The sequence below is a fragment of the Symphalangus syndactylus genome, chromosome X, assembly GCF_028878055.3.
Source record: "Symphalangus syndactylus isolate Jambi chromosome X, NHGRI_mSymSyn1-v2.1_pri, whole genome shotgun sequence".
NCBI lineage: Eukaryota > Metazoa > Chordata > Mammalia > Primates > Hylobatidae > Symphalangus > Symphalangus syndactylus.
In genome coordinates this window covers 38,372,021-38,385,725 of record NC_072447.2, presented here as the reverse complement: position 1 = coordinate 38,385,725, position 13,705 = coordinate 38,372,021, and the positions used below count along the sequence as shown (strand labels likewise).

Here is a 13,705-nt window from a genome sequence, read left to right as displayed (position 1 = left end):
GCGCTAAAGGCATACTTGTTGACTTGGCAGGCTCACACTTTTAAAACAGCAAATGGAAGGTATAAACTGTCTGGGGTGCTATTTTTCTCTCACTGTTCATTTCAGATTTTTTGTGATTTTCTTATCTGCCACACAAAATGTTGAACCAGTCATCTTTTAGGTTCCTCAAGTGCTCTAAAAGTGTTTCCCAAGTTTCAACAGGCATCAGAATCACCTGAACATGTTAAAATAAAGATTGCTAGGTCCCACGCCAGTTTCTCAATTCAGTAGGACTAGGGTGGGGCTGAGAATTTGCATCTTTAACAAAGTCCCAGGAGATTAAGATCCTGCCAATGCTGCCCGGCCACACTTTGAAAACCACTGCTCTGAAAGATTGCCCCTTTAAGATATTGATTAGCCATGTTTTTCCTTACATGAATGCTAGAATTTGTGGGAAATGAAATTATTAATACTGAGATTACCAGAGAATACAAATAAAGCAGCATGTTATCTGACTTGTTGGATCACAGACAGGTTAGGTGTCATTTGTTGGGTGTTCCATTACCAAAGTTTTTCAGCATGGTATGTATGGTTTTGTCTGATTTATGGCTCTCTACAGTGACATTCACCACATTCCCTTCGTCATTTACCTAAAATTTTAATTTATTGTTTCAACTATTAGGCAAACATTTGTTTGTTCATACAGTTGGAAGAACTGCAGAATCTTGTCTATAAAATCAAAGATGGCACAACTCTATCTCTTTTTGACTCCTGACATTTACTTAACTGCCGATTTTTAACTGTGGCAATGACCATTCCCTAGTATGTTAGCATCTACTAATCCTCTAAACTGGGTGCAGTGGGGTAACTCGAGGGCATGATTTCTGTTGTGGAGGTGATAACAGTCCCCACTGATTAAATATGCTGTAAATTAATACTGAAATGAACTTTAAGTGCTCTCAAAAACCACTTTATGCATGAGTAATTTATCTCAAGGGAATTGGAGATGCTAATAAAACAAATCCTTTATGAAGATAAAAGAAAAAATGAATTCCAAGGACATGCTCGTCAAAGGACTCACCAATCACCTCTTAACTTCTCTGAAATATTACTTGCAAATTCACAGAACTGAAATATTACCAGTATTTGCATCCGAGTCACAAAATTCAAAGCAATCAAGCACTTTGCATTCCACTGCTGTGAAAAAGAAATTAAGAAATGGGGGGATGAAAATAATCCACTGCTTTTGATGTTTATTAGGTTTACAAAAACTGTACATTTTTTTTCCTTAAGAAAAAGCATTAACTTAGTACTGGTATCAAATAGACTAAACATTCAATAACAGGAAAATATTCTGATTTTTATTTTTGCACGTTATTCTCAAGTACACAATTACAATAATGTCACACATCCCTATATGAATTTCTTTTTATGTATTTTACTTTCTTTACAAAGTGTACAGAGGGAGGGACATACAATATTTAATAGGATATTTCTACAGAACAATAACTTATATTATGTCCTTGTAAAAATCTGTACCTCTTTAAAACATTTAACTGAAACATCCATTTTTTTAGCTTTGCTAATCAAAATTGTTTTAAGAATTAAAACTAGGTTGTAACTAATGTCAGTACATAACAGTGACTACGATTTCATTTTCTCTTTATACAGACAAGTATGTTTTATCATATTCACTTGACCAAACCCTTAAATACCTTTTAAAGGTTTTAATGTTGTGCTTTAAAAAGAAAAGAACTGTGTATGATTCCAGAGTATGTAAGAGAAATATAAAATGTGTGAAGTGTTGTGTTCTTTATCTTTCAGTTTATTTAAAAAAAATAGTTAAATGACCCAATCATTTATATTTTCTGTATTAATTTTATAGGATTTAAAATTAATACATTTCCACTTTAAGTGTTTTTACATTATTTCTGTGAAAATAAAAATTAAGGGAGATTTTAAAGGTTCTCACAAAAAAACAGACAGAGCTTTCAAGAATCACAGGGCAATGAATCATGGATCACAAAATTCTAAGAAGTTTAAAAAAAAAAAAAAAAGCACATTATGGGGGCCAAGAAGGTACAGGAATTTCCTATAAGATAGGCTAGGAAAACCCATGCCTTGACTTTGACTGGCATTTGGGGCTGGAGTTCACACCTGCCTAAAGCACTTGGTTTAAAACTAGACTAAGTCAGTCTAGCACTTCAGAGGTTTGCCAAACACCAAATATTTTTATTTCTAACCCTAAAAATATAACTCTTGAATACAAACATCAATGGCAAAGAGAAAGATGAAAGGTAAAAACCTAAGCACACAGGGAATGGAGCACCATAATGAGGTGACAAGGCAGCTATCGGGTGGGAAGACAATTTCTAAATCTCCTACAATGTGCTAGATGCATACGGACCAATAGCCAACTGAAGGGACCCCAAAAACTGTTTTCTGTTCTCCAAGATTCGTCTTAACATAACCAAATTCTAATTAACCGAGTTTGTTTAATGAATGTATGACACTGATTCAGACCTATGTGGTGTCTGGGCGCGGTGGCTCACGCCTGTAATCCCAGCACTATGGAAGGCCGAGGCAGGTGGATCACGAGGTTAGGGTTCAAGACCAGCCTGGCCAAGATGGTGAAACCCCATCATCTCTACTAAAAATATAAAAAATTAGCTGAGCGTGGTGGTGGGCGCCTGTAATCCCAGCTACTCGAGAGGCTGAGGCAGATAACTGCTTGAACCCAGGAAGCAGAGGTTGCAGTGAGCTGAGATCGCACTACTGCAGTCCAGCCTGGGCAACAGAGCAAGACTCCGTCTTTAAAAAAAAAAAAACCTGTGGAAGACTTAGTGATGTTCCAAGTAAGGCCTCAGACTTTCCTTATCCACTTAAAACACATCTTTACCTTTTAATCAAAGCCAACTTGAGTGTTAAGTTTTTAAAGTTTGCTAACTGTAACTGAGAAATAACAGATCGGCCTGAACTTGCCGAGTGTGAAGTCATAATTAGCACCTGTTCTCTGGTCCACAGAGCCATCGCTTCTTTTCCATCCCCCTCACTAGGTAAGACAGAGTTCCCTCTCAGGCTTCTCAAAGAGAACTGTGGGAGTCATGTCTGGATACTCATTTGCTTTTCAGAAAAATATAAAGACATGGAGCTGAAATTGTATGAAAACATTCTACCTAGAAACATCTTAACCTCTATTTTTCAATTACCAAAGATATTTAAAAGAAAATATCTTTACTCTTTAAAAATACTAGTGTCCTTATTTTCCTTCTAATTCTTCACCTGAGTAGCCTCTCTGAAGAGCATGACTTACAAAATGCTCTCTCATGCATCCCTGGATCTTTCATGTTATTGTAAATTTAATACTTTTCATTATAGATTTTAAACAACTACTACTTGGGGTTGTGTGTATAAATATGTAAAATAAGCAATACACACAGGTACATGATTGATATATATGTGTATATATATAATTCAGGGTACATTTACATACATAAAGTTGCAAAAGATCCTATAAGCCATGAGTTACCTCTAGGAGATTCCAAAATGCAGTCCTCAGTAAGTGTCATTTGTAGCACACAACCATTCCAAGACGAAGCCGCACAGACAGAATAATCAAAATACAACATGATCAAGCACAATTTTTCAATAAGGTTTTCTAAAAGTTTGCTATGCTGACAAAAGATGTAAATAATCCAAAGAAAGCCAAAAGAAGTGTATTTGAAAAGTAAACACGAACCCAGCCACTGCTCTTTACTCAGCAAAGCCAGGGACGCAAAAGCTCAAATGGAAACTCTCACTGTCAAGTGGTCTGAAAATATTAAGCAAGACAAGTAAATGACTTCCATGTTATGATAATTAGACCTGACTGTAAAATCTCCCATTTATATTAGTAGATGTCTCTGACAATTTTATTGTGAGAAATGTATGGGGAAAAAAAATGAGTCAACATGAATCTTTCAGAGTTACCAATATAAAGTTACCTTAAGTTAATGGTCTTAGAAGAGTACCATCAAGGTAAGCAAGGTAAATATTTAAATAAATATAAAATTCTAAGATATAAAACTTCAGTATAGAATCAGGGATTACTTTATTAAAAGTAACTAGCACGTTGCCAGTTTTCCCCATTTATTAAACAAACTGAATAGAATTCAGAACACACTACTGAACAAAATGTATATTAAAAAAAGTCAACTAGAAGCAATAATTCTATTTGTACACAGCATAAATCAATATACAGTATTATATGTGAACGAGACTGATTGGCTTTAAAATGAATTTTCTGCTTCAAGGCCAATTATCTCCACAAACGTTCTGTAGAAGCATTGTTAGGGCAGGCCAACTTCTTTATGATGTCGCATTATGTGCTGGTTCTTTTCTGAAGGTCTTCGGAAGCCTTTCTTGCAGTACTCACACCGGTGAGGATAGTCTTTCGTGTGAATGGAAATAACGTGCCGTTTAAAGCCTGAGGCATCTGTAGTGCTATACTCACAGTACTCACACTGATACACTTTCCTGCCACTGTGTGTCTTCATATGCTTTTTAAGCTCATTCTGTTGCCTAAATCCCTTTCTACATCTCTTGCACCTAAATGGAAGATCCTTTGTGTGAACTGAGAGAATATGGCGACTTAGAACAAATGGATCTGCAATCTTAAAGTCACAATGTCTACACTGGTGCATTTTTTTGCCCTTGTGGGCAGCCACGTGTTTCTTGAGTTCTGAAGGCCTGTGAAAGCCTTTATCACACATGTCACACTTATGGGGGTAGTCTTTCGTGTGAACTGAAATTATGTGTCGTTTCAAATCACTTGAGTTCGAACTCTTGTGGTCGCAATGCAAACACTGGTGTGTTTTGCTTTCTTGGTGGATAAGAGCATGTTGCTGCACCTCTTTGGTATCCGAGAAAGTCAGAAGACAAATGTCACACTTGAATGGCATCTCTTTACTATGCTTAGTTTTGACATGCGTTTTCAAGTTAGAAGAGTCTGCAGACCTATATTCGCAGTACTGGCATTGGTACGGCTTCTCCCCAGTATGGATTCTCATGTGCTTTTTGAGCTCTGACGGGTGACGAAAACCCTTACCACACTCCACACAAATATGAGGAAAGTTCTTGCTGTGGACCGCCAAGAGGTGGCGATTCAATAACCCTTGTTCAGCTGTCTCGTATTCACAGAATTTACACTTGTGCATTTTGTTGGCTCCTTTTTCCTTATGCACCATTTTGTGAGTAAACAAAGCCCCTGCATGAGAGAAATGCTTCCCACACTCATCGCATTCAATGGCCTTCTCTGCCTTGCTGGTCAGCTTGTGGCTCTCCAGGTGGTTGTGTAAACTTATCTTCTTGTTGGTAGTGTAATCACAGTCAGTACAGCGGTATTTCTTCTTGGCAAGGTGTTCAGGATGGTTTTTCATGTGCCTTTTCAAAAAACCTCTTGACTTAAACTTCTTCCCACAAATCATGCAAGGATAGACAGTCAAAGGATGTCCATCAGGGCCAATAATTATTGCTAAGAAAGGAAAAGAAAGGAGTATGAGTGCTCAAACCAAGTTCTGTTCCAGTTTCTTTGCGAATGTAAAGTGTGGGTTCTGACCACGGTTGGCCAAGGACTCCTAAATTGGACTATTTGCTACTTAACATTCCTTTTACTGTTTTTCAACACAAGAGATATAGCAACCTAGTCATAGAGAAAATGGTCTGGAAACTTCATTCATGAGGACTGTACCACCTTCACTCCCTCTAGTTTAATGAAATTAATGAATATGTAACTTTTATCAATTAGTGATTAAACCTATAGCAATTTAGAAATTGGTGGAAAATTGGCTGGGCATGGTGGCTCACACCTGTAATCCCAGCACTTTGGGAGGCCGAGGCAGGCAGATCACCTGAACTCAGGAGTTCGAGACCACCCTGACCAACATAACATGCTGAAAACCCGTCTCTACTAAAAATATGAAAATTAGTGGGGCACGGTGGCACACATCTGTAATCCTAGACGTTCGGAAGGCTGAGGCAAGAGAATCACTTGTACCCAGGAGGCACAGGTTGCAGTGTCAGTTGAGATCACGCCACTGCACTCCAGCCTGGGTGAGAGAGCAAGATTCTGCCTCAAAAAAAATAAGTAAATAAACTGGTGGAAAATTATTCATAAAAATAAACTTTGGTGACAAAAATTTCCACTATTTATTCCAAAAAACATAAGTTACATTAACTTACAGCAAAGTTTAAATATACCCATAAAATTTTTAATATGCAAATCATACAATAGGAATGTCATATGAACTAAAGTACTTATCCTGCTGCTCTGTAAATTATGCCTGCTTTATGCTGACACAGATTCTCTAAATATATTATTTAAAAAGTTAATGCTTATAACATATTTGAGGGATTTCATTCCATGTACACATAAAAATCATCCAAGTTTTCAATTTTTCTCATCCATGTTTCAGCCCTGTTGCTTTTTATCCAAGGAAATCATTCATGAATATCACTGAATTCTGAAAATTATATTTTCAAGTTCAGTAGACAAAGCAGCTAAAATGCCATTTTGACACCCCTGTGGATACATACTAGAGTTTCCTCTGAGAGCTCGCAGAGCACGCTGCGCCATGGAACTCGTGCGCCCTCACCTGTTTGGTACTGCCTGGAATCAGGTCTTCTCCTTTTCTTTGGTTTTTGTTTAGCCAGTCTGCCGAGGCCAGCAGACTCATCTATGTGCAAGAGGGCACTTGCAGTGCCATTCCGGTTTTCAATTCCATCAGAATTATTACCTAACAATGTGTATTAAAAAACAAAATTATACAGTATTATAAATTTTAAAGAATTAGGAATTCTTTATTAACTACAACAACGAAAAGTAAGCCATGATACTCATGAATGACAGAAATTCCCCATTCTAGGTCATGGGTTTTATGAGCACATTCATTATCGCGAGACCGTAGGAAACGCCTAGCTTCCAAAGCTAAAAAATGCATGTCAGCATTATTGCCCCATGGACTCCCTTGTTGTCTCCCAAAATGAAAAAATCATGGGCCAAACATAATCAAGATGAAAACTTTCAGCCTGAAAGCCAGTGTACTTCTTGCAGTACTTCCTTCTACGTAATATACACATGAAGGAAATTCCTGTTAAAAATAAAGACAAAAAGTAGACTTTATACTCTAATTCAATTCAAATAATCCTTACAGGATACTGGTATTTCAGACTTCTGAAACCTAAGACCACAGAAACCATTTTTCAATCATGGATTCATGTTCAAGAACCAACTTCTTCAATGCTAAGAGCTGCTGGGCAACTTACCATAAGCTGCTGCCCATGCGATTGGCATGAAGGTTTTGATTTCATTGTCATCCATTTGCTGCTCATGCACGGCGGCGGCTGCCGCTGCTGCCGCAGCATCCTCCTCTCCTACGATCACTTCCATATAAACTTCGTCAGCGATTTCAGCAACATCTAAGTAGAAAGTTACAAAAACTTCTGTGACCAGGTTTACAGAGATCACAGGAAACACGTTTTTATTTGAATTCAGTTAATAGACAAAATGGAAAGAAGGTCCAAATATTACATACCTAGAACATAGCTTTCATGTAGTAAGCACTCAATACATATCTGTTGAATGAATCATTTACTTCTTGGCTTTCACCATAACTTGGTTTTAAAGCAACATCATAAGCATATATAAAAGAGTCACTGATGTTTCCCTTGGAATGTAGTAACATAATAATCTCTAAAATAATGCTACTTATTTCAAACACTGGCCACTTAAAAGCTCCAGAAACATAAAATTTTCTCCCACAAAAAGGCCACCTACTTACTTAAATCTTCATCTTCTGGCTGAGAGTCATTGACAGTCATATAAACCATCTTTTCCCTGGGAACACGAATACTGCTGTTCTGATCAAGCAGTTCAACTCCATGATCATTCTCAGGCTCACTCTCCACAATGTCTACAGTTCCACCTATCAGAGAAGATGACAGCTTCAATAATTTATGTGAAAACTTCATTTCCACCTATTTCTTTTTACATACTTTTTTTATTTTTACAAACTTTGCTATTACTACATTGGAATTCTTATATAAAAGTTACTTCAGAAGAGACTCCAAATGTTCTCAATCTAGATAACCCAAAAGTAATCAGGCTGAAACATGTGGATGAGGATGTATAATGTCTAAACACTTCTTCTTACCTAAGTCATCTTCTCCAGGGTCAGCTTTAAAAATGTACACCTTGATGACCTCAGGGCAAGTGCCATCCACTTTACAAGGATCAATTTCCGACTCTGTGTCCATGGTCATTCCAGAAGAACCGTCGTGTTCTATTTTGCCAGCATCATCCACTAAAAAGGAAGGAAATAAATCACAAATAGTAACAGATATTTAAATAAAATGTTACTACTTGCAAAAAAAATTTTTTGTTTTTTTTGAGACGGAGTCTCACTGTCACCCAGGCTCACTGCAACCTCCGCCTCCCAGGTTCACGCCATTCTCCTGCCTCAGCCTCCCGAGTAGCTGGGACTACAGGCGCCCACCACCACGCCCGGCTAATTTTTTGTATTTTTAGTAGAGATGGGGTTTCACCGTGTTAGCCAGGATGATCTCGATCTCCTGACCTCGTGATCTGCCCACCTCGGCCTCCCAAAGTGCTGGGTTACAGGTGTGAGCCACTGTGCCCAGCAAAAGTTCTTTTACAAATATAATCTCTAACTTGATTCACATAAAATTGGATTTTACCTAGACAACTAGAAGATTCAATAAATACATTTCTAAAGACTTCTAAAAACAGAATCAGATATTAAAGCAAAAAAATACTACACATACAGAAAACTCCTGGTAGCCTAGAAAACTGTAAATACAAAAGAATATCTTTACAGCCTTTGCTAAGCCATAAGGTAAAAGCACTCCTATATTAAAGATATTCTTCTAATACTAAAACCTTAAAAGAACCGGCCAGGTGCAGTGGATCATGCCTGTAATCCCAGCACTTTGGGAGGCCAAGGTGGGTGGATCACTTGAGACCAGGAGTTTGAGACCAGGCTGGGCACCATGGCAAGACCCCCATCTCTACCAAAAAAATAAAATAAAATATACACACACACACACACACACACACACACACACACACACACACAAATTAGCTGGGCATGGTGGCATGCGCCTGTAGTCCCAGCTACTCAAGAGGCTGAGGTGGGAGGATCACATGAGCCTGGGAAGTGGAGGTTACAGTGAGCCAAGATAATGCCACTGCACTCCAGCCTGGGTTACAGAGTGAGACCCTGTCTCAAAAAAACAACAACAAAAAACTTAGAAGAATGTCCTAGAAGTAAAATCAAGAAATAGTCTTCATACAAATATTTTATAAGCAGTACTTCATGGTCACTATTCTTGAATATCATTTCATATGATCTATTTGCAATAGAATAATACGTTTGAAAATAATCAAAACATGATTGCCAGAAAGGGTACACCGCAATGAGATGGTCAATGGAAATTCAGCTTCAATCTGCTTAAATGTAAATATGCATAACGTACACACACAACTTTAGTTTATGACAATATTGAGTCTAGGTCCTTGCTGGCAAATGCAGCAATACGTGAATTTAAACATATTCTCATATACCCATTGCTCTCATTAATGAAGGTATAATAGCCTGTATGTGTTAAAAAATGAACAAACAAAAGACGGGGAGAATAAAAGAAATTTAGAAAAAGAGGTACATATGATTTCCAATAGTAGAGACTCAGGGGATATACAACAAACATCACATTTATTTATTTATTTTATATTTTATTTTATTTTTATTTGTTTATTTATTTTGAAACAGAGTCTCTGTCATCCAGGCTGGAGTGCAGTGGCACAATCTTGGCTCATTCTGCCTCCTGGGTTCAAGCAATTCTCCTGCCTCAGCCTCCCAAGAAGCTGGGATTACAGATGCCCGCCACCACACCCAGCTGATTTTTTATTTTTAGCAGAGACAGCTTTCGCCATGTTGGTCAGGCTGGTCTCAAATTCCTGACCTCAAGTGATCCACCCACCTCGGCCTCCCAAAGTGCTGGGATTATAGGCGTGAGCCACCACACCCAGCCAAACATCACATTTTTTAAAACTTTACAAAGTAGCCAAGAAAATAAGTGTCCTGTTATTCACAGGACCTGGAAAATAAAGCTGCAAAAAAATGGCGTCTTCAAATAAGAGACTCTGGATTTGAATAAATACCAAAAGCATAATCCCCATATAATGTAGCCTTACATTACATGTCACTTATGGGCACTCACTGCTATCTCTAGCTCAACAAAAAGTGTGGCAAAGACTAATGAAAAGTTAGCACCCAATACAATTTAATTTATCACAGAAGTTGGGTTTTTCAATGTTGAGTCCGTTAGTGAAATACTGAAGGAATGTTCTCTCTGCTCTAAGCCCAGCTGGCCTACCTGGCAAGGTGGAAGACCAACTAGAGGGGAGCAGGACCGAGGCCCAGAAAAGAAGGCTCATTGAGCTTGTCTGTAATACCTGCAACAAGCCTTTTCATTTCCCCTTTGCCCTTTTAGTTCCCTTTCTGGTGTTCCTCTGCTAGATATATCTGTTTTCCTTTTGGATGGACATTGTTTTATTCAGTTCGGCAAACAGTGAATCACAACTACATTAGACTCTAGGCAGGTACTGGAGATGCAAATATGAAAAAGTCAAGGGCTCCAGAAATTTACAGTCTTGTGGCAAAGTGGACAAGTAAACAGGTGAGTATTTTTAAATGTAGTAATAATAATGCAGCTACCATTTACTAAGTGATTATGGTAAGTACTACTTAATACTCACAACAACCCTGTGAGGCAGGTGGTACAATATTCTCTACATTTTACAGCAAAGCAAACTGAAGTTTAGAGAGGTTGAGTAACTTATCTGGAGTCACACAATTCAGATCTCAAGCTACGTTAGTCCCAATCAGGGCTCGTCAACTTCTGAAATTTGGAGCATGGGGTTTAAATTGGTAGAGGCAACTGTGATTTTTGAAAAATCAAAAAATAGTGTAACTATCTAAACATGCTTTCTTTTCATGGAAAACAAATGAATGTGCTCATGACTCAGGCAGGCATAATCAGTATTGCAACCAAGTCTAGGTGGTGGTGGTTCTGACCACTATAACTTTTAAAATTCACAGTCATCCCTTGTGTAATTTACACCCGTTATACCAAGACAGAACTCAGATTCTGACATCTTTGAAATGATACTTCTGCAAAGTTCTGTCGCAATCTCCATCAGTTCCAAAAACTGTGTTTACCTAATCAAAATTCTTACATAGAACATCAAGATGAATCTAATATCTCAAAAGCCAACATTAAAAAGCAAAAATACAGTGACAATTTGTCAACTTAACTTCTGACTTACTGAGAATCAGGACCATCCACATCCCAAATTACTTGCAAAGAAAAGCTTGAAAATGGCAGCCCCAAACCTTTGTTATTTACAAACATAAAAATTATAAAATTTAATCAGCTTGTTTCAAATGCAAAGTTCAAGAATCCCAAACTCTGGGTCACTGAAAGCAGTTGTTGTTTTGGTCTATTTTTGATATCATTAATCAGCAAACTACATTTTAATATACCTTCAGTTTCAAAACCAAACAAGTCACTTAAAAATGCACTTGTTGATAAATTATACTTTTTCTTACATAAATTGAAATGGTCATTTATGAGAAAAAAGCAAAAGCTTGTTTATGTACATTGTAAGATGACATTAATGTTGAACCCTCTAATGCAATCTTTAATAAACTGATACAGAAAATGAGAGGATGAGAGTCTGAAATGACTGGCAAACATCATTGTGCACTGATCGCTGCCATGGGAACAAAGGAAAGATACCTCATTCAGGTTAAGAGAAAGAGAAGGGACAAATGAAGGGAGACACAAAATGGCGTGACGGTAATGGATTGCATGGTTCAATATTGCTGGAATGTGAGGGTAAAGTGTGGCACAGGACATAGCAGGAAATGCAGCCGACTGCTAAGCTGAAGCCAGGTCATGAAGGGCCTCATGCACAGGCAGAGGGGCTCTGACTTTATCCTTGCAGGCCAAGGGTTTCTCAATCTGGTCAGGTGTCAGAATCTCTTAGGGAATTTAAAAACAAAGCATCCAGTCCAGCAGCTCTACAGAATTAGAATCTGCAGTGCTGGGACCTGCTAACAGATTTAGGGGCGCCCTGCCTCTGGGACTCTGATGAGAGGCTGGAGAACATCTGCTGCAGGACTGGGAGACTTTCACACAGAGCAGTGACTAAGTCAGGTGCCCATTTTTGCTGGCCTTGGAAACGTGGATCCAATGAGATTAAAGCATGGAGCTGACTTGAGTCTACTGCAGTAAAGCAGGTGACAGATAGATGACGAGGCCTTGAATCAGGACGGAGGTAGTACAACTGGCAGAGTGGGCTGGATTTGAGGCCTATCTTGGGACTGAAATGAGTAGAACTTGGTGTCTGACTGAAAACCCAACATGACAAAGAAGCCAAGGATAACTGGGTTTTTTAAATTTAGGTGACTGAGTGACTGGGGTAAGAAATGTGAGAGAAATGAGGAAAAGGATCTCTCTTCCTGCATGTTTGATTAACTTAAGGTCCCAAGGATAACGTCCTGAAAAGCCCTCAGAACCAGTGATTGTCGCTATTGCTTTGTGCTCACGGCACCCTTTGCTTGCTTCTCTTGGAATACATGATTCACTGTGTGGCCACTGTCTGGTTTTTCTCCCCATCTTTCCCATTGACACAGCAGAACCTGTATTTTCATTACTCAGTCTTTTAAGACCCAGTCTGGTGATGGAAGATGATCAGAATATTGATGAATCAACAATTCACTGAATGAATGAGATGTGAAGCCAGCTGCTTAATATTCAAGTCTGAAAGTGGAAGGCTAACACAGTTTGGGGTGCCCTCAACTGTGTTAACTAAGCTTTGCCATCATGCAGTGAGAATCTGCAGTGTGAGGACAGAGTCCCAGGGAATGCCACAGTTGAAGGGAGGGTCAAGAGTAGTTCATAAAGAAACCAGAGAAGGGAAAGCTGGAGAGGGTGGTAGAAAGGCATGAAGGAAGCTAGGGAGTTAAAAGATGCAGGAACCCTAGTAAGGCCCATGGCAATAATGCAGCACCACACAAGAAGGAACGTGGAGGAGGAATGTCCACTGTAGTAGCATGAGGTCGCTGATGTTCTTGGTTAAAATCAGTGGAGTGAAGGCTGTAGGCGATCAGACTAGAGTGGGCTTGAGGAGTCAATGGAACATGTGAATTTCTTCAAGTCTAGTTTTAACAAGGCAAACGAAAGGACAATAACTAGAATGGGTTGCAGAGTCAAGGACTTTTCTGTTTAGTATTAATAGATAAAAATAGGCATGCTCGGTCTGTGGGAGAAAACAGAATAGAAAGTGAGAGACTGAAGCCAGAGGACATGATGAAATTTTGGGATCCAGATCTCAGAGGAAAAAGGATAAATGAAACTAGGAGCAAAGATGAAGGAATTTTCCTTAAATAGAAGAGAAACATGCTATCCTTCTGAGACTTGAATGAGAATGTAGCTATGCTGTGTTTAGGGAAGCAGGGAAGGTGATAATGCAGAAAGTTGTAGTTTATGGCTGGCGGCTTCAATCATAGGTATGAAACAGGAGGCAAGAACTTGGATAATCAGTGAGAAAACAACAGACTGGGTTAAGAGCTTGAGAAACTAGAGAAAATGAGTGATCCAGGAC

The 13,705-nt window shown here is 38.6% G+C and overlaps 1 protein-coding gene across 16 annotated transcripts in view; it reads right to left on the bottom strand.

Annotated features, from left to right (window-relative positions):
• Positions 1-1,212: 1,212 nt before the first annotated feature.
• ZFX (zinc finger protein X-linked) overlaps positions 1,213-13,705 on the bottom strand; it is a 68,173-nt gene continuing 55,680 nt past the window's right edge. For 14 of the 16 annotated variants that reach the window (XM_063634755.1, XM_063634749.1, XM_055269031.2 and 11 more), the window contains 5 exons: positions 8,169-8,318; positions 7,797-7,940; positions 7,282-7,434; positions 6,612-6,752; positions 1,213-5,491 (listed from right to left, as the gene is read on the bottom strand). In XM_063634755.1, coding sequence (XP_063490825.1) covers positions 4,308-5,491; positions 6,612-6,752; positions 7,282-7,434; positions 7,797-7,940; positions 8,169-8,318 — 1,772 coding nt within the window. In that variant the 3' untranslated portion in view covers positions 1,213-4,307. The remainder of the gene's footprint in view (positions 5,492-6,611; positions 6,753-7,281; positions 7,435-7,796; positions 7,941-8,168; positions 8,319-13,705) is intronic. The other 2 variants (XM_063634756.1, XM_063634757.1) reach the window with 1 other exon arrangement.